General features: G+C 41.9%; 1 protein-coding gene across 3 annotated transcripts; it reads left to right on the top strand.

Moving 5' to 3' along the window:
* Positions 1–897: 897 nt before the first annotated feature.
* srpk3 (SRSF protein kinase 3) lies at positions 898–27,675 on the top strand. 3 transcript variants are annotated; one of them, XM_080443460.1, is made up of 18 exons: positions 926–954; positions 1,112–1,183; positions 2,768–2,885; positions 10,740–11,896; positions 12,628–12,736; positions 12,926–13,013; positions 13,268–13,355; positions 13,704–13,810; positions 13,974–14,139; positions 18,188–18,213; positions 20,887–20,979; positions 21,378–21,435; positions 21,616–21,861; positions 22,292–22,389; positions 23,884–23,991; positions 24,100–24,169; positions 25,764–25,856; positions 25,987–27,675. In XM_080443460.1, exons 2-18 carry the CDS (start codon positions 1,171–1,173, stop codon positions 26,166–26,168), a joined length of 2,820 nt encoding a protein of 939 aa, XP_080299586.1. In that variant the 5' UTR covers positions 926–954; positions 1,112–1,170; the 3' UTR covers positions 26,169–27,675. The 3 variants fall into 3 exon arrangements, with proteins under 3 accessions (XP_080299584.1, XP_080299586.1, XP_080299585.1); XM_080443458.1 differs by lacking the exon at positions 1,112–1,183 and having other exon boundaries at positions 898–954; XM_080443459.1 differs by lacking the exon at positions 926–954 and having other exon boundaries at positions 992–1,183.

Below are 27,675 nucleotides of genomic sequence, written 5' to 3'. Positions count from 1 at the left end.
TTTGATCCCTTCCTCAGGCCTACATTGAGACTTTGAGAAGGCAAGCTCAATGACAGGCCTGTGAGCTGATTTATAGCTACTTTGTGTATGACAGAGTAGCTCGCCGAAAAAGGCCGACCTACCAGCTCACAACTTGTTGTTGAACATTTATGGAAACTAATACAAAGGTAGGCTAGTGTAGACCAGTGGTTATTGTTCTCAGCCTGTTCTGGATCAGGGCCCACAATTTATTTGCAACATCCCATGTACAATTTATATAGCGCCTTTGTCCAAAGTGCTTTGCAATGTGCATTACTTTCATCCATTCACACACCAGTGGCGGTGGAGGCAACCATGCAAGGCACCAACCTTGGTGAGCAGCTGCTCATCAGGGACATTTAGATGTTAAATGTCTTGCCCAAGGACACTTCGACACTAACGGGAATTGAACCAGGAATCTTCAGATTCCCAAGAGGCCACTCTATCTCCTGAGACATGGCCGCCTCCCAGATACAGGTGCTGTAGGCCTACTACACAAGAGTCAAATTAAATCACAAATACTTAATATGATGACTATGGGAATATAGTGCTAGGACTAAAATAATTAATAATATTACGGTAATCACTTTAATAATTACACCACCACCTTTAACATTAGTTGGAGTGTGTGTGTGTGTGTGTGTGTGTGTGTGTGTGTGTGTGTGTGTGTGTGTGTGTGTGTGTGTGCGCGTGTGCGTGTGTGTGTGTGTGTGTGCGTGCGTGCGTGTGCATGCATGTGCGTGTGCACGCGTGCGTGGGGCTCATTGATCAGCCAGAGCCCAAATCCCATAGACTGGAAGGACAGTGATGGTAATGGTTGGTGGTTGCCAGGGTCAACGAGCACCCAACCAACATTGTACAATCTGGACGTCACTTTCGATGACGCATGCGCAGAGCAGCGCGTAGAGCCAGCTGTCCTCATGATCTCCATGAACGGTGGGTAAAATATAAATAAAACTCAACTATAAATAGCATAGACAGTGCATCGCGTTGTACACTACATGTGTTGCATGACGAGCTGTCAGAGGCATGACTTTAAACGCTGTTTGTCTCGTGTCAACGTAAAGAAACTGTCGTTTATTACACTGCTTAGGCTAACACACAGGCTAGCTGTAACGGTAACGTTAACCCGGCCGGTGAATCTGAGGCTGCATGATGTTGATAGGTAATGTATTTCACAACGGTAACAACTCTTATTCCTAATGTTATTCTAGCGCTGGTGTTTGTGACAATGTTGGTGTCAGAAGTGGGATGTGACGGTGATACTTTTTAACAGACAGACGATTCTCATGTAGACGGTGGTTTGTGGGAGAGATATATGGGGTTTGTATCACTGTAAAATGCTTGGTGTTTATTCATCTCTGGGTTTGGGTTACATTTGAACACTCTTGAGAGTTATAAATGGGATAAATGTTCACTGAGGATTTTACAGTGTGTATTGCTTCCCTCATCATCATTACACTGTGGCTCTGGTTAGCCTGGCTAAAGCTAAGTAGGCGAGGCTAACAGTACTAGCATGCTGCGAACAGCTGCAGCTGTCACTAAAATTACTCACATAACCACACACAACCCAGTCTACAGTACACATGCACCCATAATACACAACATTAACAACACAAACAACACGCACACACATGCATCTGGATAAACTACACAGTACACACAACCACATACGTATACAAACTAAGTAACTGTACACACCGGCTGGGCAATATCGTGATATGAGACAATTTATTGTGGCAGGTGAGCAGTATTATTGCAATATATATATATATACAATTTATATCAGTACTTTGTCCTCACTCATTTCCCAATACAGAGGCAAATTATACCCCCAAAAACAAACATTTTAAACCTGGTGTCCCTATTTTTGCTACTGTATGAATTCAGGTGTGACCTGAGATTTCGACTTGCTCATTTTGTGTTTCAGTTTGACAACTGGACTAGACAGGATTTTGAATATCGGAATATTATGATATGACATAAATGCTGTCTTTTCATGGTTTTTAAAGGCTGCATTACAGTAAAGCGGTGTTATTTTCTGAACTTACCTGACTGTTCTAGCTGTTATATTATTAGTAGACAATATTTTTTTTACCCCCTTTTCTCCCCAATTTAGTCGTTATGCCAATGTATTCCTCCCCACACACATTTGTGTTGTTCTCACTGCTGTTGTATCCTACTCACTCACCTGCCAGTGAGGAGCCCCTACCGGGAGGACGTAGAGCCTTCGCCCTACTCCTCCCGCCCAACACTCCCCGTTGACAGGTGCCGCCCCATCCCGTAGGAGTACATGCAATGATAATAGTCCCTTGAACACACAATTTTGTTCGCATAGACGCCCGACAAAGCCGGTTGCACCACGGTGGATTCGAACCCACAACCTCCGTGGTCTTAGTTATTATATAGGCATTACTGACATCTATTTATCCAAAATGTAATTGTATTAATATTTTGTGAAAGCACAAATTGTCATCCGCCCCAATATTGTGACATTTTATTTTTTTCATATTACCTAGCCCTACAGTACAAAACACGACATCTATTCAAACTACACATAACTGCACAACTATACAGGCTACACAAACTACACACAAACGGGTACATAAGTCAAGAAAGATGTTAAACCTCACAGCCCCATGTTTGTCATTTTGTGTAGTGGAATTATTGATTTGATTGCCGGCTGTGGATTAGTACGTGTGTTTGGATGAGACTGTAGTTAAATGTGTGCTATTGTCCTACTTGACAGCTGTGGCCAGCGGTCCCAGTAGCAACCCCCCCACAACCAGCCAGGGCAAGAAACACCGTAAGAAAGGCAAGAAACACAAGAAACAGCCAACGGACCAAGCCCCTTCCCCGGAGAATCGGTAAGCCACTGTGTTGATTGAATAATTGTAGATTTTACTTTACTTTATGCAGCTAAATTGCAGCTATGTTGTGCTTGTATGTACTGTATACAGAAACATACTATACAGTATGCACTTGAATCTCTCCTTGCTGATCAAGTGTGTGTGTGTGTGTGTGTGTGTGTGTGTGTGTGTGTGTGTGTGTGTGTGTGTGTGTGCGTGTGCGCGTGCATGCCTGTTTATGAAGGGCTTTATTTTAAGCTATTTGCCAGTAAACACCCATTACAATGTTGCTATATCTCACAGTTTACTATGTGATGCAGGGGTTGATATTAAGTTAAAGTGGCATTTCGCACTTCTGGGGTCATTTTCACATCTACTCTGGTTTTTGTGTGCACCCCAGACAGTTTTTAAGTTGCTTGATTCAATATTTAGATTTAGATATTTGATATAATGTTTTTATCAGACACGCCCCCTTCCTACAGTGTATATAAGCCCAATAGCCCATTGAACTTCAAACTCCATTTCAACCATGTTCGACTGACTCATTGACACACTCTGGTGATTGATTTTGTCCTTCTAATCCATGAGAGGCCCATGTTTTTATTTATTACATTTTTCCATAAAAAGAGACAAGACCCCCTCATACATTAGAAGGACGATATAAGTCACCAGAACCAGGGACATGTGTTTTAAATTATTGTAATAATTATACCTACGGAGAAAATAGTTGCGGTTGTGCACATCAACACATTTAACATGACCTTGTGCACCGAGCTGCTGCAGCAGTTGTAAATACTGTACATGCAGCAGATGCTGCAGCAGTAGTAAATACATAATACATCTGTAGAGGATTCTAATGTCCACACAAGGTTTATAATTAAACAGAGTTTTATTGCTGACTGTCATCAAATGTCAGCACATGCACTGATGATGTGAAACATAACAGCCAAACTCCTTTATGGCAGTGTTGTAACACAGCTATTAAATGCATAATTATGTTCTCATATAATGCATATTATAGACGACGTCTTTACATAATTTCTTTTCGCTTTATAGTCTGAGGCTGCCGCAGTTATTTAATTTCAGTGGCCAATATGGGCTCAGACCTACACTTCATGCTATAGCTGCCTCATCCAGATGACACTTCGTACACAGCGCTTAGTTAGTTCTTTTCATTTTGTTAAGTACATTATATATTTTGTTTTGTATGGCAACAGGTTAGAGCTGCCACACAGGGCATGTGAGCAGCGCAGCTCGAGCTCACCAACTCAACACCCTAACCCATTTTATAATCCATTTTCTTCTTGCCTGCTAATGTCAGCAGGTAGAAATATAGCCAAATGTTTAGGTAAACTCTTAGCCCTGCATTTGGGTTTATGCTAGGCATTGCTAGCATAGTTATCATATACAGCTTATTTTTCTGAAATGTGCACTTGAGCCTGAGTCTTGCATTTTCAGGTTGCCCCTGGCTTCTGCCCCCCAGTTGTGTGTGTGGCACTGGCTCTCTTTGGGTACAGATAGAGACGTGGTTGGGGGAGGGAGGTGGTGTGAGTGTTTCCAGTAGTTTTTCCCTGGTCAGATAGTCCATAAGCCTGATTTTCCGGGAGAACAAACTATTTATCAGCCTACTGTCACTAGGGCTGTATCCAAACGTTCGAAGGTTCGAACCTTCGTTCGTTATGTCGGGATTCGAATTTTAATTAATGAGTTCGAACCTCCGCTTTTTTTAATATAAATATATATTAAAAAAAAAAAAAAAAAATGAAAAATATATATATCGACTTTTTATGTTCGACTTTCGAACCATCGTTTTATTAATTAATTAATAAATAAAACGATGGTTCGACTTTCGAACTATCGTTTTGTTAATTAATTGATTAAAAACGATGGTTCGACGTTCGAACCATCGTTTCATTTAAAAAAATGAAAAATATATATCAGAATATCACAGTAGGTCTACTATGTTGTGTTGACAATAATTTGAAAGTCACGAAAGTCACGCACAATCGCATCGCACGCACAGTGTGTCTCTCCAATGATTCCACACAGTCAGCGAGTTGAGTCGAGGTGAGGAGGGGTCATAATCAGGAAATCAATAATGGCAGCTGCAAGCGCAACAAGTGGGAAGAAATCCCTAGTGTGGAAATACTTCTCATTAACAGAGGATAAAAGAAAGGCTGTGTGTCAAATATGCGACAAACATATGGCATTCCACGGTGGCACAACAAATCTGGCTGCTCATGTAACAAATGTAAGTATCGGCGCTAATTATAAGTATCGCTGTGCAGGCCAGGCCGCTGCGGCTGTTGGACTCAAATAAATGTAATGAGAGCTAAATAATATAGGCTAATAATACTAAAATGCATTATTGTAGGTACACAAGCTGGATCTGGACCCGTCTCCCGCTTCTACAACAACACAGACGCAACTGCAGTTTGAACAGCCATTAACTGAGAAGAGAAAGAAGGCGATATTGGACGGCATTGTTGATTTTATTGCTTTAGACATGAGGCCCATAAATGTAGTAGAGGGTGCTGGATTCAAAAAGTTAGTTAAAGTGATGGCTCCAGGTTACACCATGCCCACAAGAACCACCGTTTCCAAATCCATAACCCTGAAGCATGAGGCCGTGCGGGACAAGGTTTCATCTTGTATAGACAATGCCATGGCTGTAGCATTCACAACAGACATTTGGACGTCCATGGGGATGGAGGCTTATATGGCAGTCACCTGTCACTTTATTTCCGACGAGTGGAAACTACTCGGATACGTCTTGGAAACAAAAGAGCTGGAAGTCAAACACTCTGGAGTTAACATAGCACAACGACTTAGTGAAGTGGCTGACGCTTACGTCATACCGAACTACAAGCGAGTCGCTGTTGTACATGACAACGCCAGTAATATGACGCTGTGTACCGACACATTGAAAGCAGACCCCGAACATTGGGGCAAGGTGCAGGGGGTCCGCTGCTCGGGACACACATTACAGCTGTGTATAAACGCATCTATAAAACATAGCGCAACAATACAACGCACTGTTGCAGCGGGTAGGAATCTTGTAGGGCATTTCAGAAAAAGTGCAAAAGCTACAGCTGCTTTGAAAACTAAACAAACTGAGCAGGCATTGTTGCCGAATGACAATGACAGTGACACACACAAAGATAAGCACAAGCTTATCCCAGACGTAGCCACTCGTTGGAACTCCACACTAGCTATGCTGGATCGCTTGGTGGAGCAACGCTGGCCAATAACAGCCGTGTTGTCCGACCCCACCATCTCCAAGAAATCAGATCGTTTACTCGACCTCAATTCGGATCAGTGGAACCTGGCAGCAGATGTCGCGGACGTGCTTCACCCTCTAGAGACGCTCACAGAACTCTTTTCCAAAGAGGACAATGTGTCATTGTCAGCAACCGTGCCCATGTTAAGTAACCTAAAGAAAAGCCACTTGTCACCAGTGGAGGAAGATAGCCCTGCTGTAAGAGATCTTAAAAAGTCCCTCATCACCGAAATTGACACTAGATGGGAGCTACTAAACCTGGAGGCCACCAGCATCTATCTCCTTTCTGCAGCCCTGGACCCCCGGTTCAAACATCTCAAATTCGTTGATGATGAGATGAAGGACAACGTATACATCCAGGTTAGGCTAATATATTAAATATGAAAAACACTATCGTAGATATTCATACAACTATCTTAATATGCCACATTGTAGCCTGTCTATGCACAACCTTTTCTCCGATTTTAATTATCAATAAAATATGTTTTGATATTATTACTTCAGGTGGTTCTCCTGGCTGACCACATACACCAGCGTGACACACCGGAGGAAGACGGTGCGAGCGAGGGAGAGGAGACTGAAGCCCCAGCGGGACCACTGCCCAAAAAAAAGAAACAGCATGAGATCGAAATGTTGCTTCAGTCGGGGGGTGAGGAGGAGGAGGGGGAGGAAGGCGACGGAGACTCTGTTAAAAAAGAGATGGAGCGTTACCTTCAAGACAGGTCCAAAGTAAAGTCCGGCCCGCTACTGTGGTGGAAGGCGAATTCTGACCGCTACCCGAAACTTGCGTTGGCAGCAAAACACTGCCTTTGTATCCCAGCCACTTCCACAGCATCGGAACGCATCTTTTCCAAGGCAGGATATATAGTTAATAAGACCAGGAGCTGCCTCCTCCCTGACAATGTGGACAAACTAGTGTTCTTGGCACACAACATGAAGAGAGTATAGGAGAGGTGAGGGCCGAATCGGCAAGACTTTTTTTTTTGGGTTCGTCACGAGACGAGAGTGACGCATTTTATTTTAAAAGTCATTGTTTGTTAACTGTTTCAAGCTTCCACGCCCTGCCATACTTATGTTTTATAGTTGTTTAATGTAACTAACAGCCCTGTGCAGAATAGTGTCTGTCGTATTGTTAGATAATAGATATTGGCCAAAAAGAGAGCGAGTTGTCTGGAGAAAAAAAAGACACTGAAAATTAATGCGCCTGTTTTATTTTTTATTTTTCTGCATTGCTTGTATACTGTCTGGTTCTGGGAGCTGGGAGTTCTTCAGCAATAAATCCTAAACTTTGGGAAATATCTTGTCTTGTTTGATCCTTAAATCCTTTCAATACATTATGGGCATTATGAAACCACTTTTTTAAAAACCAATAGACTATGCAATGTCGGCTCTATAATGTATTAATTAATTAATAAATAAAACGATGGTTCGACTTTCGAACCATCGTTTTATTAATTAATTAATAAATAAAACGATGGTTCGACTTTCGAACCATCGTTTTATTAATTAATAAATAAAACGATGGTTCGACTTTCGAACCATCGTTGTATTAATTAATTAATAAAAAAAACGATGGTTCGACTTTCGAACCATCGTTTTATTAATTAATTAATAAATAAAACGATGGTTCGACTTTCGAACTATCGTTTTGTTAATTAATTGATTAAAAACGATGGTTCGACGTTCGAACCATCGTTTCATTAATTAAATAATTAAATACGATGGTTCGAACGTCCGTTCGAAATTCCTCCCCGAAGTTCGAATCCTAAAAACAGGGTTTGGATACAGCCCTAACTGTCACTAGCCTTATGGCTGCCAAGCTACTTGCCATGTGGCAGCATCTGAAACGGTCTGTGGTTTGGGTTGGCTACGATCTCATGATCCTCCAGGTTTTGCTGTGACAATTTGCCTCGTATATGTCATGGATGGAAGGAAATTAATGCTCGGCTGACTGCACAACCCTCTGTGTTTCTTTGCGGTTGAGGTTAGTATAGTTCCCGTACCGTACCAGGCAGTGATGTAGCCAGTCAGGATGTTCTCGAAGGTACCTCTGTAGAAGGCCTTCTGGACCTTGTGGTCCATACAAAACGTCTTTGGGCGTCCTGAGGAAGTAGTGTTGTTGCTGTGCCCTCCTCACCACTTGTAATAACAATAATACATTTATTTGTGACGCACTTTATATTTGACACAAATCTCAAAGTGCTACATTGCATAAAAGTCAAGATAAAAAACTAAACAAAATAATGAAATGAATAAATTCAGATCAATGGTCAGAGACCCCCCCCTCCCAACTATACACAGCTAAGAAAAAGTTCAAGTTTGAAAACGCACAAGGCATCAATAAGTCAATCTAGGCAAATAACGTTTTTTTTTTAAAGTGTCAACGGACTGTGGTGCTCTCAGATTAGCCTGGTAAACCACCCCGGTCGCGGAATTGACATTTCATTTTCAAATGAAATGTGAATTCCACGACTGGGATGGTTTACCAGGTTCTCTCAGATGGTCAGGGAGGGCATTCCTCAGCCGAGGAGTAGCTGAGCAGAAGGCTCAAAAGGGTAGGCGTAATAAGCAATGCTTCAGCCTATACCTTTTTGGTCAGAAATGTGGGTATCTTTTCATGATAACATTTTCTATTTTATTACCACAAATTGACTGACTGAAATAAACTAAACTAAACCAAAAAAAAAAGGCCCGGTCCCCCATGGTGCGGAGTTTCGTCATGGGGGTTTTCAGGGTTTCGAGGAGTTCCTTTAGATAGGAGGGAGCATTGCTATGGATGCACTGATACATAAGGAGGGAGACCCAAGTACTCTATCCTAAAGGAAGCTGTGGGTGTGATATGTTCATATTTCCGCACTCTCATCAGGATCCTAGCAGCACTGTTTTGAATGTACTGGAGCTTCTGGATGCTCTTGCTAGGGATCCCGGTGAGAAGTGTGTTGCAGTAGTCAAGCCTTGAAGAGACAAAGACGTGAACACGTTTTTTGGAAAAGGAGATGCTGGTTATTGTTGGGGATGATTTGACCTGGTGTGGGGTGTCCGATTTAAAATGGCTTCTGTCTTGGTGTGTGTGCATGTCCCAAGTTTCTCAATGTTGTGGACAGACACCAAGGAATTTGAATTTGTTGACCTGCTCCACTGCAGCGCCATCAATTTAGATAGTGGTGTGCTCTTTGCATGACTTCCTGTCCATGTTTATTTTAATTTTATAACTGTACTGAACCCGAACCGAAACTGTTATACAAAAATATGTATGTATGAACATACATATCCTCTCCTCCCAACTCTTTCCATCTCCTTTCTTTCATCTTTCCTTCTGTATTCTGTTCTTGGGTGATTGTTGAACTGGTATTGTTTTGGATAAAGGACAGTTGATCTGTTCCCAAGGATTTGGTGGTCCTTGTTTTCTTTTCTGTTGACTGGCCTAAAAGACAACTGACTGGAATTGAAACTACAGTGAGTAGTAGTTGCCCAATACTCTCTGGGTGCAGGTGACAGCTAAGCAGTTATGGAAGTGAAACGCAGCCCTGAGTGACTGAATTCTATAAATAAATATTTTGTGTGTTTCACCTAACCAGATAAGAACATTGACTCATGCCTGCTCCCTGCCCCTCTCTACACTGTCGTCATCCATCAGTTTACATTATTTAAAGAAGGATGTCATTTCATTGAATTGCATGGTCTGGTTTTGAAACTGGTCACAGATGTCTATGTAGTAAAATGAGTTTTAAAACGTGTACTGGTGAGCAGGAAAAGACCAACTCACTGGACCACATTTATCAAACTTGTTGACCAAAAAATGGGTAATTTCAACGCAGGTTTCTCGCCATACTTCTATCTGTAGCCAAACGCAAACGTTTTTTCAGCTTAGACTTGTAGTACAGAATATTTATAGAATCTCAGAGGCATCTAAATATTAATAGTCGGGAACAATGCAAGTTGGGAATGCATGCCACACCCGGTTATGCAATACGCGTTGTCAGAGTACCCATTGTACCCGTCTGTCTTTCTGTCTGTGTTCCTTTTATGCCCATATGTTGTATACAAAGCATTCTCTTGCCACTCTGTATTAGTTTGAGATCTTCTGCGAATGCAACCACTGTAGCGACCTGTATAGATAAAGTTGGATAGGATCAACAGAACCAAACGGAACAAAGATATGGATCTGAAATAGACCTAGTGTAGGTTCGCCATTGAAAGCTGCACATTAAATCAGGAAGCAGTCTTTATTGTAAAGAGACAGAAGCTGTCATTTTCACTTCTAATGTCACATGTCAGAGACCTTGTCTGATCTTCCTATTGGAATGAAACATGTCTCTGAGCTGAGTACCATTAAGTAAATTCCACCACCACTTTTAAACCGTCAGCTCAAATAACTGAAGACGTACAGTATTATTTTCACAACTTGAAAGTACAGTTTGTGTGTTTTTGTATTTGTAATTTGACATCCAGCATCTGATCATTTGGAGAATAATAGGTTACAAAAAGACTGATTTTGAAATGCTCAGCCCTTCCTCAATTATTGTTAAAGGAGTCTGTTTTATAGAAATACCAAATCATATCAATGTTTTCTTATGTGTCTAATCTTTCAGGTCTGAGCTTCCTTCTGCTGAATTGTGTCAACTGCTGTCCCTGCACAGAGACTCCACCCCTCAAACTACACCCCAGAGCTGCATACCAAGCGCTTCCAAACCAGACTCCACGCCTCCAACTACACCCCACAATTCCATACCAGACGCTTCCAGACCAGATTCCACCCCTCCAACTACACCCCACAACTACATACCAGATGCTTCAAAACTAGACTCCACCCCGCCAACTACACCCCACAACTGCATACCCGATGCTTCAAAACTAGACTCCACCCCGCCAACTACACCCCACAACTGCATACCAGATGCTTCCAAACCAGAATCCACCCCTCCAACGACACCCCACGACTACATACCAGAAGCTACCAAACTAGACTCCACCCCTCCGTCTACACCCCTAAGCAACCCACCAGGCGTCCCCAAACTCGACGCCACCACTACTAACGAACCCCAGAACAACATACCAAACCTTCCCAAAACATACAAAAACAGCACACGCTCGGCCACCAGCATAGCCTCCGAGTCTGAATCTCCAAACGGCACCCCTCCTCCTTCTCTCAATGGACCTGAGAACCAATCAGGACGAGATGGTCAACTTGCCTCGCCCCATACATCAACGGACACAAAGACTATTTACCATGGCGACAAGTCTCCTCCAAACATAACCCACAGTCCTGTACAATCCCAAAATATTACCCGCAACACCACCAATGCCTCCCATACGCCCCTTCTGACTCTTTCTCAGTGCCTCCCTGACCTTGACCTTGATGACGATCCTGGATACCCTGCTGATGATGATGACGACGATGACCCCGGTTACCTCGATGACGACCCACCTATCCCCTCAGTCACTTTCACCCACAGCCGCTCCTCTCTCCATCCCTCAACCCCTCTCTTTCCATCGTTACATGCCACCGCTTCTCTCTCTCCCTCCCTCCGTTCATCTCTTCCACCATCTGCACCCAGTCTCCTCTCCTGCCCCTCCGAGTCTTTGGCCACGCCCATTTCAACTTCTATTAGTCGGGCTCCCGCTGCCCCTTTGCAGGCCACGCCTCCTTCAGCTCTGAGCCCGCCCCCTCCAGACTTTACTCCACCCCCTCCTGAGCTGCTGGGGTCGGATGACGAAGAACAGGAAGACCCTTCAGATTACTGTAAAGGTAATGGATGACTGTAACATGGTGTAGTGCATTAACAAGAATGCACTTTTACATTAAAGTGGAAATAATAAATGAGGAAACAATGAAAATATATATAGAATAGAAGATGAGAATAGAAAATAATCCCGCTTTTGCATGGAGGGGACAATTGTAAACAAGAAGGTATTTTTAAAAGGTGGTTGGGGATAGCATTCCATTGGTTGGGTGCAGCTGAGCCGAAAGCTTAAACAGCCGTAGTATGGAGCTTGTTTATTGGGATGCTTAGCAGCATATGGGTACCTTTTTTACCCTCATGGTAGAGAGATACCTTTTATTAATGCCATGGAGGGAAATTAAGAAGTTTTAATGAGATCCATCAAATAGGCAGGTGCACTGTATAGCTAATCGATTACTCTAGGTTACAGTAAAGGTAATGGATTCATTTAACTAATATCTTATGGTATTTGAATGTCTTTTTTAAGTTTTCCCATGAAATTTGGCAGTTTCCTGTGCTCTGCATATCTCCAAAGCATTTGCACAGTATCTTACAACTAAAACATGGTTTTCAGGCTACCACTCATTGAATCAAAGTTTGGAGCAGGGCACGCAACTGTGACGTCACATGCCAAATATAAGAATATGCAAGGGGAAACATTTTATTATCAAAGATTATCAGCAGTATTAAGATTATGTTGTATATTTCCTGATACGATGAGCATGTTTTTTAAATAACATTTGTGTGTGCACAATAGGTGGATACTACCCAGTGAAGATAGGTGATCTGTTTAATGGTCGCTACCATGTGGTCAGAAAACTTGGCTGGGGACATTTTTCTACTGTCTGGCTCTGCTGGGATTTACAGTAAGTAATATACTCTGTGTGTGTGTATGTATGTATGTTTTTATATATGTGTTCCCCCCTTTTTTTAATCATATTGGTTGTTGTCATTTGTCAGTCCAAGACAAAATGTATTAGAATAAAAAATATGTTATTTGTGTTCAGATTTTAAACCTTGATATAAGCTTCATCTGTGTGTGTGTTCCTGTGTAGGAGGAAGAGGTTTGTAGCGTTGAAGGTTGTGAAGAGTGCTCAGCATTACACAGAGACCGCACTGGACGAGATCAGACTGCTAAGATGTGTACGTACACAAACACACACTGTATGCATGCACAAACACACTGCACACACACAATAAACACATATCCATACACACTCCACAAACTCACTAATGTACTTACTATCCAGTGACCACACACACACACACACTCAACACATTTACTAACGTATCCAATGAACAAATTCATGAATGGAGTATCCGAATGTGTGAATGTAACTGTACAGTTCATCAGTTAACTGACTGTGGTTGCATGTCTGGATGTGATGTTTTATTAGGTGAGAGACAGTGACCCATCTGATCCAAAGAGAGAGACCGTCGTTCAACTCATAGATGATTTTAAAATATCAGGAGTCAACGGAGTCCGTATCCTTCATTGCCACTCTACTCACCACTCCTCTATTTCTGTCCATTTGTCTGTCTGTCTGTCTGTGCATATTTTTGTCTGACTCTATCCCTATTCCTGCCTTCCTGTTGATTTATCTATCCTTCTTAGCAGGTTCAATCAAAACTAAACTGAAATTGAAAACAAAAATTCAAATTGTAATAAAAATTTAAACGACACATAAAAAAATTCACTATTACTAATAATAACCTTGCTGTGAATCAACACCGCAACCATCGTGTGTTTTTCTAGTATTATTTCTGACTCTGTATCATATGTGTGTGTATGTTGGAGGTTTTCTAGTTATAATTCCTGATTGTCGGCACCAGATGTATGTATGGTGTTGGAAGTTTTGGGACACCAGCTGTTAAAATGGATCATCAAGTCAAACTACATGGGATTACCGCTGGTGTGTGTTAAGACTGTGATAAGACAGGTAAGCACACACTAAGCACAACACACACAATAAACACGCATGATACAAATACATCCCACACACACGCCTAGTACACCAAGTGTCTGCAGAATGTGAATTTGTGGGACATGCAATGTTCATCTGTGTTTCTCTGTGTGTGTGTGTGACACGTGTGTGTGTGTAGGTTCTCCAGGGGTTGGACTACCTACATACTAAATGTAAGATCATCCACACTGACATCAAACCAGAGAACATTCTATTGGACGTTGATGATCTTTACATAAGAAGATTGGCAGCTGAGGCGACCATCTGGCAGAGAGCTGGAGCTGCACCCCCTTCAGGGTCTTCAGGTGACTGACTGATTGATTGATAGACCAGTACAGAGACTGTCCGGAACCAAAAACACTAGACGAGAACCACGATGTGGAAATTACATGTCACGATTATTGAGGCATTTTTTTTTTTGCGATTAACGATATTACCGCGATAATCAAAATATGCTTAAAACTTAAAATGCCACTTTTGTTAAACCACTTGAACCTCCAACATTCTGGGGGAACGGTTGCAACGCGTTTTGTAGATCTGTTATTTTTGGAAGTTGTTCTGAATTTGCAGCTCAATACGATTATTGTAAGCGTCCCATCCCGATCCACAACATTGACTTGTCCCTCGGGTACGGGTCGGCTCCATTACAACTGCCACAGGTCTCTGTTCGGGGCATCTTAAATGGATGGACCTGTATGGGGTCCATGATATTAAACTCTTTAACCTTCGGTTTGAAAATCAGACATATGCGTTGTAATTACGTTCTAAAATCCATATGTCTGTTCTCACATTTTTAATGAGCCACACTTAATGTTAACAACCGATTGAAATGCAGTCATTAAGTGTTGAAGCATGTACAGCAACCAATACAGTGCATCAACAAGTATGACAAGTACAGGTAAACAGACCACCAGCACTCATGGATCCTTCGTCTTCTATTTATTGTGGTAAAAAACAAACACGTTAATAATAATAATAATAATAATGTGGGCGCTGGGGGCGTGTCTTCTCCGCGTCATCAGCGCCCATACCCTAGGTGGGGTTGGCGAAAGGGCCTACTCTGTGTGGAGATTGCATGTTCTCCCCGTGTCTCCTAGGGTAGTTAATACCCTCACAAAAACATGTAGTAATCCTGGTCACTATACCGCCTCCCCCATGACAGCCGGGGCGCCTGATGGAGGGGAAGGGAACTGGTTGGAATAACGTGTTCCTTCCACGCGCTACGTCCTACCAGGGAAACTCCCCCCTGTCAGGTGACAAGAAGGTCAGTTGGCTCTCATGCCTGAAGGAAGCATGAGCTCGGCCCTGGCCTCCCTACTGTGGGGGACTGGTGTAGTGCTGGTGTAGGGCTGGTGTAGCGCCCAGGATCACTTAGGAAATTGGCACCGGGTGAAAAAAATGGGTTACAAAAATCGCGGGATAAAAAATTTAGAAGTAAAAAAAAAAAAAAAAACACGTTTCAACTAACTAAGTGTATCATCAGCTGACGATATTCATTATGCAGGACTACGCTGACGGCAAACAACAAGCGAAAGATAAACTATTTTTAAACTCACTTTTGAGCCTTGTTATTTTTCCATGTACCTTTACATGTAATTACTCCCATGAGATTCACATCTAGATTGAAAATGATAGAAATAAGCCGTCCTTCTTGAGGTCCTCCTGGGCAGAATGGGTGTTAATGAGTCGTGCACATTGGGTGTTAACAAGCTGTTATGTACCTCTATTGTTTAAGATACACCCATTTGGTTACTAAATGTAACTAAATGGATACATTTGTACACTCTCTGAGTTACAAATGGATAAATTAACACTGCTAAATCATTAGTGACTGTGTACAAACCAAATATACTGTACAGACCTTGCCTACTCTAATTTAGCTGGGTTGTCAGTGGGACAGTCTTATGTTGTTATACTGAGTTTCATCTCCTCACGTCCGAGGAAAGATACACCTCTACAACTTATGACCCATTGCAAAACTTTGATTTTGGGCCACAAACGCTTTCCAACACTTATCAATACAAGACGTTGGGTCGGTTTAAGGCCTTAAAGGTGTGAATAAGTTGCTGTGTGCATGCGGTATGCACACGGCCAGACTACAGCTGACGGTCAGCTGATTGCGCTGTTTTGAGTCTGTGTGAGAGGAAATAAGTCAGAGCATTTTTAGGCTATTTTGAATCCTGTGTGTGGCTCTATGTGTTTGGGATAGGAATTGAGAATATGTATTGGCTATTTGAGTTGTTAAACACCCCCATTTGGCAGGGTTTGACAAGAGTATTGTTCAATTGCAACACTGACATTCAAGCGTCTCTCTGTTTCACTTACTCACTCACTCACACACACACTTGCTCTATTTTTCTCTGCTGTGTTCATACTGGGTGAATGCGAGAGAGTACTACTAGTGAACAAGGTTGTGCGACCACATACAGCAGGGAACACTTCTGTACCAACATCACAGATGCGTCCATGAAGGGCAGGTGGACAGGGGTAATGCGTGCAGAAGAAATATGAGTAAAAACAAAACACGCACGGTTTGTAAAAATATTCAGGGGATGTCTTCCTACAGTGTACAAGAACAGTTTGGCACCGATTGTTGGTCGAGTAGTTTGCAACATTAGCTTCACACAGACACATGGACAGACGGGGTCAAGGACAGAATCTGCGCCTCACGCTCACGGCCTGTCGTAGATAACACGCCTTTTGCTACTACTGCTCCTACAGATTTGTCTAGACGTCAAACAAATTGCTACACATTGTCTCTGGAGTCATGTGATAAACATGCATCAATCTAATTTTTCAAAGTCCAATCTGATTGCCTACATTTCCTTCCAACCTTTGCGCCGGCGCCTATTTTTATAAACCATGCCAAAAAAGCATCAATGCATCATCTGACAGACCCCACATTTTAGTCACATATTGAGGGGACAAAAAAAAACGCCAGGAGCACCCCTTTCTAGATGTTTATAAGTGGGGCCCGACTACACCAGTCTTATGATAGAATAACATGAGAACTGATATAAATCCTACAAGATAAAATTGCTGTGGAGCAAAGTTGGATTATTGGCTAACCTGTTAACTAGTGCAAACTGAGGAAAATTATGTTGAACAGTCACAAGTATTAAGGATATTTTTCAGTGTTGTTGGAACCAGCAATGTGGCCCTTGCAGGCTGTGGTTGTCCTGGCGGTGAAACTCTCTGGTCACTGAGGTCAAAGCTACAGGACGCTGATTCCATTACCTCTTTAGTTTAGTTGACTGAGACATGATGCTGTGTGTTTCTGTGGGAATGGTAGAGCTCCTGAAAGGCAGGATGAGGAGACCTTAACATGTCGTTAGAGTTCTGTCCACAGTGCACTGAGGAGGCACATACCGTAGTGTGTTGCCATGGTAAAGAGTCCATGTAGTCAAACCGGTGGAGTGTCAGTGAAAATAACCGATCTACAAGCTCACAGCACGTTATGAGCTTGTAGATCTCAGAATAGGAATGCTAAGGTACAAGTGGTTAGTACAATATTGACAACATTAGTAGGGTCGATCCCGGGCACCGGCGCCAACTCGGCATATGAGTTGCACGGCTTGGGTGACTAGACCCCGCCTTGTAAGCGGATAGACACCCTCATTGCTCGGCTGATACCGACAATAACCCACTTCAACTTACTTAATGATGTTTTAATTTATCCGGCTGTGAGTTTAATTGGGGAGGGGTAATCAATTGTTAAATATAAATGAAATGTTAACTAGGAATGGACAACCAATACTAGCCTGGCATGGCCATATTAATATCACTGCGTAGATATTAGTCTGGAATCTCTGTTAAGAACCTGCATTTCCAAGGGGCTGATTTAAATGCCTCTGGTGATAAACCCGCCCCACATTTGCATGCTGGGCCCTGATTGGTGCCCCACAACTTAGGGGGCAGCGAGATCCAATCACAACCGAGCGGGGCCAGACCAAATCTGCAGATGCAACTGTGACATTAAGTGGAGCAGGATTGAATCTGTAACCTCTAGCTATCTAGAGATGAGGAATAGACAAGGAGACATATGCTCTCTGACTGACTGACTGCTAGTCCCCCAGTCTGACTGACTGCCAGTGTGTTAGGCAGTCAGACAACCTGTTTTGTAGACTGGCTGCTTTCTGACGTGTCTTGCTCTTGTCTGCAGTCTCTTTCTCTCTGAGGGTTTCTAACTTGCTGTTTTCTCTTGCCTGTCTCTGTTTGTCCGTCTGTTTCTCTGCCTGTCTCTCTCTTTTCTTGTTCTTCATCTCCCTTTCTCCCCCTTTTCTCAATCAATGCTTCATCTCTCGTCTTTGCTTCATCTCCCATTCTTCTTATCCCCCTGCCTGCTGCCTGCAGTTAGCGCCGCCCCTCGGGATACTCAGGTAAGTCACCTAATGTGCTGCATTCTGATTAATTTGCTGTTTGACAGGTGTGATACTAGCTGTTTTCTGCTTGGTTAACTCTTTCCCAAAGTGTGGTACTACTGTAGCTGCCTTCTGATGTTCAGTGCCATAAGCAGTGAGATGAGCTTTAATGTATTTCTCACTGGCTCTCTAACCTCTGTGGATTTTATCCACAGAGGTTTTGTGGATTTTGAGATTTTGTCCTGAAAATGCAAAATGTACATATTGTAGACTAGAGCACCATCTCTGGGAACCTGCCCCCTTTACAGTAAGGCCGGTGTACTCACCCTAGAGTCAGTCTAGTTATTTTTCTTAAGTGACACACAACAAGCTCGATTATTATTGTCTCAGAATGACTTTGTGCAACCACTGTTGGCTTTGCTTCATGTGCCTTGGCGCTGACCACACATCTTTTGTGTTGTATGATGATTGCAAGGAAGGACTGCCTTGTCTCTTACCTCTGCACATCCTCTCCATACCACACTGCATAATGTTTATGCAGTGGCAATATCAGCGGCAGCAGCGCACATTGCTTATAACTCATTATGTGAGATGACATATTTGACGTCATCAGGCATACGGAATACACACTATATGATCTCACATCAAAACAATGGGATTTAGGTTCAAAATCGGTTCAAAAACTTTACCTTTTATGCTGGTTTGACCTTTCAACAATAGACAATGTAATCATTTAGCAGACGCTCTTATCCAGACTTACAATAAGCAAGGTAATCGCATACCAAAATATAATCTGTACATTGAAACTATAGGATACCAGGCAAAAAATCTGTTAACATGCTATCTAAATTACATTCTAAACATTGTGGTCACGGAAAACGAGCCTAACAAAAACATGAGAACGAATGACCAAGGTATGTCTGCATGGTAGCCAGCCAGGTCAGTCGCTAGCATCAACACAGCCAAGAAGGTGGGCACTCTCTCCTGCCAAGATGGTGACATAGTTGAGACCAACTACACTGAGGCAAACAATTCACTTTGTCCCCTGGTCCTGGACCAGGTCAATGCCTATTGTTCAGCCATGTTCTCCTCAAATGTTTTCTAAAAGGTGTCAGAAGGAAGCCTTTCTCAAGGCTTTGTGTTGGCAGGCAAAGACTTCCTGTACCTGTATGGAGACACAGTATTGTTGCAACAAGTGTAGAAGGCATGTGTGCAATAGAAGCATGGTCAACACCCTGCCCCTTCATCATGTTCTATGTTCTAGATTTATCTGGGTCCTTCTCCAGGTCTGTGTTTAATATCGGACCTAGCTGTTCAGAGATCAGCGACGGCCAGAAGGGGGGCGGTATTGCAAGGTTTTTGTTTAGTTCATGGTTTATTGTGAACATCATGCCATTTCACCTTTACCAAGGTCACTGCGTGGTATTACAAGGAAGTGTTGTGGTCGTGTTTACCATTGAAGCAATTAGCAGAAGCTCTTATATAGAGTGAGAATTGGCATGAGCATTTGTCAAACATAGTGAGTGGTAGGGATGGGCATGAAAAGTCGACTAGTCAAATTTAACAGCCAGTGTAGAACCGTCAGTTTATGGTGAATGGTATATTAGTAATAGAATTGTTGATTGCGGAACCTTAAGCTTCTCGGTAATTAGTGCTCAACTCAGGGGGGGTTACAGCTCAGCAGAGAACGTTTAGTAGTCATTTTGATAAATTGTTTCTGTGTGGTTTTTAGCTGCAATCATGAATGACCTGTTCTGACTGCAGAGGGTGCTGTTAAGGGAATTTACAATGAAGGCACTTTTTTCTTGGCCTTTGAAACAAAACCGGAAGTAGCGATAGTTCAGGTTTGCCGTGATCTTTCTTAGATTCATCATTAAACTTAAACAAACTGCTTCACAGTGGTGCTTGTTACACAGTGCTGGCTGTTGGCCGGTGTTGGCTGTGTTATAGTATGTGCTATTGTTGCTTTGCATTTTGCATTGAGCCTCTCTGCATGTCCAGTATGTAATGTCCCTCAAAAAAGCTCCCGCTGGTTGTCTTCCACACACCAGAACAGCAGTCGGAAAATAAACAGTCCACTGTAGCACCCATCTCTCGTCTGTGTATCATATACATATATTGCAGGATTTTAATCGCACCGACCAAAATTAAACAAAGTACGTACCAACACACACACACACAAACGAACGCACGCTGGGAGTCCGCACTGTGCTCTGTCGTTCCATCGACCCAAATTAAACGAAGTACGTAGCAACACACACACACGAACGAACGCACACTGTGAGCCCGCACTGTGCTCTGTCGTTCCATTCACTCTCTTCTCTCTCTCTGGTATGTGCAGAGCATTGATGCTCATGATTGAGCTTAAACTGGTGGGATAACAATGAGATCCACTGAGAGATGTCAGTCAGGCATACAGAGGCATCATTCAGCCTGTGTGTTAGGGATGGAGAAATACACTTGAGGATTTTGCTGCTTGTAGCCAAACGAACCCGCTTGAATCTTGAGGATTAGTTGAAGGGGGTTTCAAATGCTGTCAGGTAAAACCAACCGCTGAGAACTAGAGCTCTTAAAACCTTGTGTTTATGTGTGTGTTTGCGCACAGATATGTGTGTGCACAACATAGTGCGTTTATAGTTTCTTAAAGATTTGCTCATTTTAACTGGACGTCTGTCTGTGTGTGTACTGTAGGATGGTAAAGTGACTAAAAACAAGAAGAAGAAATTGAAGAGAAAAGCCAAAAGACAGCAGAGACTGTTAGACCAACGACTGGTAGAGATACAGGTAATATACAGTATACTTTACTGCTACTAGAACTACAGTACTACCACTATACTACTGTATACTACTGCCTACCAGCCCCTATACGAACATAATATACTATTAAGGATGGCACGATTAATCTGACATTGCCAATATGGGCCTTAAAATTGCAATATTGGTATTGAACCGATATCAAAATTATATTGGTTTTGCCGATATTTTTTAAATATTTGTTTGAATGTGAAACTGAAAAAGCATTTTGTGATGATGAAGGCTGCAGATTCAATCACTGTTTTGAATATGCAATCTAATCTATCAATCCCAAAGATGTTAGAAATGCAGTCATACCGAATGCTCTTTAGAATGCTTCTCAACCAGTCATAATACATAAACTGGTATTCTATATAATTATGTTCCAGAGAATGGAGGACATGGACAGCCTGACCCCACCCCCTACAGACAACTGCACAAACAACTGTTAGTACATGCCTACACTACATGAATACACAATTTCGATGCACATATATAAACAACCATAGTATACATTTATAGTATATTATTGTGTAATATATCTTAGTATTATGTAATATATAATTGGTTTAGATTTATTCATTGAGTTTAGACTAACTTAACTCTAACTTCTTCTGTCACCTATAGGTTCCTCTGTTGTCAATGGCAACACTTCCTGCTTTGCAGCCAATAGCAAGGCCAGCCCTGAGTCGGCTTCCTCTTGGTTGGAGGAAAGTTGTAATGGCCACACCCCTGGGCGGTACTCTAGTCCAGCCTCTGGCTTATCAGGGATGTCAAGCTCTGTGATGTCAGCAACCTCTGAGTCAGCACTATCTACCCTATCAGGTTATTCTACTGGTCAGGACAGCTCGCGTTCACCCCTGTCACCAGGAAGTAGGTTTTCCTTCTTTTAGTTTTTACTTGTCTTGTTATAAATATATACATATTAGAGGTGTAATGGTACATATATTCATATTGAATTGTTCGGTATGAGGCATTCGTGTTGGTACGCACCACAAACCAAACACCGAACCTGACGTTCCATTTTATTTAATTTTTTAATCAAATTTGCACTCAACCAGACCTGTTGAAAGAGAGCCGTCTCAGTGGCTCTGCAATCCACTTATAGTAGCAGCCTTCATGACGTGTGGCGTGTCGCACTAATGTCAGAGAGAGACTAAAACCAGCAAGATCACTAGGTCTGGCTTTCCCTGTGAACTATGAGACTGCCGGTTGAAACAACAGCATGTATTACATGAGAGTGTGTTATATCAATGGAAATACTTCACACATAACCCCTGTGTGTGCGTTTGTGTCTTTTCAGTGTTTAGTGCGGGAGATTTCCTGTTGAACCCTCTGGATCCCACAAATGCAGACAAACTACAGATCAAGATAGCTGACCTGGGAAATGCTTGCTGGGTGGTGAGTACTGTTAAGCCAGGCTACAGCAGCAGCTCAAGTTCATTTCAGCAGTTCTGCACCTCCAGGATTTTATAACTACTTTAGCTGAACATCGCTGCAGAGCTTTAACTCTACAGTGTGTTTCTGGATTTTCTTTGTTTTCTTTTTACTGTTTCTTTTCCATTTTTAGACAAATCCACCAAAAACATTTTTACCGCGATCGTCCATTCTGTTGGACGATCGCGGTGGCTCGAGAAATCCGAGATAGATTCTAAATCTCATAACATGGGAGTGGATGGACTGACCGTTTTTGGGATGATGTCATCTCTGCTTCTATGATTCTCTCAGTCAAGGGATCAGTCATAGATTAGGGAAGAGCGCCCTCTTGCGTAATTAAACTAAATAAATAAATAAAATTAAAGGACATACGTCCTTGGCAGGCAAGTGTTGGATTTGAAAGGACGTATATATACGTCCTTGGCAGGCAATGTGTTAATGTTATATACATCAAGGCAATTATGTTTCTGCTCTCATTTTCGGTTTTGGACAAGAATTTTCCTTTTGGTCCTAAAAAACGCCGCTTATCAATTAATCGATCGATAAGGTTATCAACTACCAATTAATGAATGAATCGATAATTTGCATCCCTAGTACTGCTGCATTCAATATCTGTCCACTTCCTCCCAAGTAGGCTACTGCAGGTGTAATGCAGGTAATCAGCAGTGTTGCCAGATTTTGCATTAAGAAACAATGAAATGAAAACAAGCCTAAAAGAAGGCTAAATTTTACCACTTAACATCAGCTATTTGAAATTGACAGATCTACAAGCTCACAACTTGTCATGTAGATCTGCTATTTTTAAACAATATTGAAACATGTTAACAACAAAATCTTGTGTGGGGGTCCCTGGCACAAAATATTTTCAGATGGGGTTCCGTGGGCAAATACATATTAATCTAGGGGTCCTTGACATGAAAAAATGTGGCAACCACTGGTTTAAAAAACATTATGAAGCAAGCCCAAATAAGCAACTACACTTTAAAAACAAGCCCAAAATCACTTATGATTGATTGATTTTTCTTTATTAAAGTGTCATGCTTCCAAGGAAGCCCAGCCCATATGGACTTACAGGACACTTGCATTTCATTTGACATAAACAATGAACCGACATAATTCAAGAACAATAAACAAACGAATAACAAACTAAAACACTCAAGCTTCATGCACTTATTGTAAGCAGACATGGCAACATAAAACCTGTTTACCAATGGGGCTCCCTACTCCCACGGGGAGCGAATAAGGTGAATAGTCGTAATGCAACACCCGGGTAATATAGCATTGCCCAAGGTTATCCAAATGGGCTCTGGTGTATCGGCCTGAGGTTGATTTAATATGCCCACTAACATAATAATAATAAAATTGATGATGATGAAAATAATAATGATGAGCCTAATTTAATTTGTATATTTTCAGTATACTGTAATGATGAGCCTAATTTAATTTGTATATTTTCAGTATAAACATTTCACAGAAGACATTCAGACCAGGCAATACCGGGCTGTGGAGGTTCTGATTGGATCTGAATACGGAACTCCTGCTGACATGTGGAGTACTGCCTGTATGGTACGACACCTCAAGTCATATTTTTACAACACAATGCTGACTAACTGACAGGATGACTGAATGCATTTTTTATTAATTATGTTGTATTGATTGTGTCATGTATTTTAGGCATTTGAGCTGGCAACAGGAGATTACATGTTTGAACCTCACTCAGGAGAAGACTACACCAGAGATGAAGGTACTAGATATAGTACTACATACTAGAGGTTTGGGCCGCTGTGCGGCCCTCACATCTAAATTATGTTGCCGAGCCCCATATATGGAGCCGACTGATTTGTTTGCACCTGATGCCATGACGACACATGAGGTTAGACATTCCACCACTACTACAGTATTATACTAGAGTACAAACGTATAACACATGTACTAAGTCAAAGATAGAAAGCAATGTATTCGCTCTCATGGAATTACAGCACAACACAAAACTATCCAGATGAAAAGTAAAAGTGAAGATTATCATATATTTCTGTTTATTAAAGGGAGCGGGGCCTACTGTATAACATTTTCCAACTTTTATATTTTTATTCTGGCACTGTTATCCTACATATAAGTAAGGAAAGTCAGTCGCACTCTCTGTCTCGCATGGTTATCCTCAGTGGCTTGAGCAATTGATCTGAACTTGCATACAGGCATTGACCGTTAGCATGTGCAGACCGTGAGGAAGCCCGTTTTTACACTTTCCCAAAATGTAAGCTGTTTATTCGCGTTTTTGTGTAAACAGACTTTCCAGGTTCGGCTTATGGCATCTGTTTTCACGGTTATGGTCATGGCCTGTGTTGTCATGGTTATGGTGTACCCTCAGGCTATGGGATTGGGATCAGTAGCCGCTGGGACAACAGCAGCACAGAGAGCACAGGCTCATGTGCATGGCTCACAGCTACAAACCTATAAAGGCCTTTCATTTAGGAGCCGTGTCTACACACACACACACACACACACACCGATTTATGAGCAGATGGACGCTTTGGATATCATTTTCCATAGCACTCGCACGCAGATTGACGACAAGGTGCTGTCACATTACTCATACTAATATCAAATATCTCCATTATGCAACTAAACAGTAAAATGTTATTATGTATTGTTGGTCAATAATGAATAAATGTTTCGTTACTTCAACATTTAACACTACATTTGACATGCATTTTGGGTGGTTGGTAATGAATATGCTATTGGAAATATTGGAAGGGGGCCAAAAAGGTTTGTGTTGATTCCTGCTGTACAGTGCATAACCCCAAAGTAAATACTTTGAGTGAACACATCCCAGAGTATGGACTAGTTAGAGTAACTTTGCATGATTCCCAGTTCCCATCTGGCTCTTATGCAGACCCTCATTTCTTCTGTTTGGCCAACAAATTTTTTTGGAAGTGTGGGCTGGATCAAGGCAATGTGGGCATAGCAAATGACCACATAAAGAAATTGGTCACAAGTTGAGGTCAGCTCGTTTTGACAGTAGAAAAAACCCTTGGAAACATAGCTTTTGGAACGGTATGTATTTTTGAGCCTTTTGCTTTTATTTAAAAACTTTGGCCAAATTTAAACATCCGACATTATGACGTATAAAGTACTGTGCAGAAGAAAAAGAAAAGCATTGTAGGATTCCCTTTAATATACTGTATAAGATGAATATACAAATGAGGGGGTGAGGGGTCGTCTATGTATAATATACTGTGCATGCAAATACAAATATTTACAGTATATTATACAGTCAGCAAGTCATATTAATGTTAAATATTAAGGTTGAATATTAACACAATATTTTATTTTCACAGATCATTTAGCTCATATCATTGAGCTGTTGGGACCTCTCCCTTTGCCTTTTGCTTTATCTGGACGATATTCCAGAGAATACTTCAACAGGAGAGGTGAGATTGTGTGTGTGTGTGTGTGTGTGTGTGTGAGAGAGAGAGAGATTACATTCAATGATCTTGATTGCCATCTCCTCCTCCAAAAAAGCTCATTAACTGTTTTCTCTCTCATGCTGTCTGTCTGTAGGAGAGTTGCGTCATATATCCAATCTGAAGCCATGGGGTCTATTTGAAGTCCTATTGGAGAAATATGAGTGGCCATTAGAACAAGCTGCTCAGTTCACAGACTTCCTGATGGTGATGTTGGAGCTGGACCCTCAGAAAAGGCACACTGCTGCACAGTGTCTGGAACACCCATGGTTACAATAATACACTGTGCTACACACATTGCACACACACACACACACTACATGTACTATACACTATACATACATTACGCCAGTGGTTCTCAAACCTTTCAATTTCAAGGACCCCCCCACCCGAAAGAGTCCATTTGGAACCCGCACAATATGTACACTCTCAGAGTGACAGAGCTGTAAGGGTCAATTTGGAACGCCCACGAGGAACCCAGATGGTCCCTGGACCCCCACTTTGAGAATCACTGCTATACACACACCCAGCACCTCCTAGCAACACACCACAGCGGCACACAACACATGCACACAAACGACTTGACTGGCTCTCAGACAGACTATTAAAGGAGATCTGAAGGACTTTTAGAAGCCAGTCTGAATGACTATTGAGATAATTGTTGATGTATTCGTAGTGTTGTAGAAAATGCTGTTCATTCTGTTACCTTTGGAGGTCACATTAACAATGGCTTCCACTAGCATCGCTAACTTTAAACAGGAAGCTCCACGACAACTAGCTACCAGTTAACCACCAGTGTCTCAGGATGAAAACAACTGGTTACTGATCGATAGAGTTGGCTTCTAAAAGTCCAGAGTCTGGTCGCTGTTTGCAACTGAATGATGATAATGATTAGCACAGCTGTAGAAGCTCCTTGGATTTGTATTTATTATTACTACTACTATTTAAATCTAAAGTTTAACGTACTGAAAATGATTATTATAATTATTAATGTGACATTTATTTATTGTGCTTGTTTTTCTGCCATATTACCAGTTTACACTGTTACTGTACGTCACACACTGTTAATGTCACAAACTTCTGTTCAACTTTAGTGCCTTGATAACCTCCCTCCCCCCAATACACCAACATACCCCCCCCCCCCCAAATGCCAACATAACCCCTATAATGTATCAACATCCAATGGTCCTATGGGACTTAGGAAGCCGATGACACCCTACAACATGCCACCATAACTCTCTTGATGTACCAACATACCCCCCATAACAGTGGTTCTCAAAGTGGGGTCCGTGGTCCCCCAGGGGTCCTTTAAGGGGTTCCAGGGGGTCCCCAACAAAATGAGGATCAATTTGAGCCCTTTAACCCTATTTTATACTTCTGAAAATGTGTGAATAATTCTGGAAAATGTTAAAACAAATCCTCTCTTATGGGGGTCCCTTGCACAAAATGAATATTAATTTAGGGGCCCTTGATGTGAAGTTGTTTGAGAACCACTGCTCTATGACAACATGCCTCCTCCAACATACCACTCTTACCGTACCAACCTACCCACCCCATACAACAATACCCCCTACAACATACCAACGTACCCCCATAGCGTACCAACAGATCCCATACAACATACGAACATAACCCCACACCATTTTCCTCACACAAAAAAGGGATAAACAGAAGATAAGAAAGAATATTGTCATTTTTCTACGTGTTTCCGTGTGGAATGCATCTATTTGTGTAGAAAAAAAATAAAACAAGTTTTCTTCCCATTTCAAATCTCAATAAAATGACA

Source organism: Gymnoscopelus braueri (assembly GCF_963280865.1).
Source record: "Gymnoscopelus braueri genome assembly, chromosome: 12".
Lineage (NCBI taxonomy): Eukaryota > Metazoa > Chordata > Actinopteri > Myctophiformes > Myctophidae > Gymnoscopelus > Gymnoscopelus braueri.
The sequence above is the reverse complement of the archived record's forward strand: the minus strand, read 5'-3'. Positions and strand labels throughout refer to the sequence as shown.

What these genes read in the sequence shown, in the direction of transcription:
- srpk3 (XM_080443458.1), top strand. An exon ending in TTAAGACTGTGATAAGACAG is followed by an intron (nt 13,811 to 13,973) that starts GTAAGCACACAC and finishes GTGTGTGTGTAG; the next exon opens with GTTCTCCAGGGGTTGGACTA. An exon ending in AGAATACTTCAACAGGAGAG is followed by an intron (nt 25,857 to 25,986) that starts GTGAGATTGTGT and finishes GTCTGTCTGTAG; the next exon opens with GAGAGTTGCGTCATATATCC.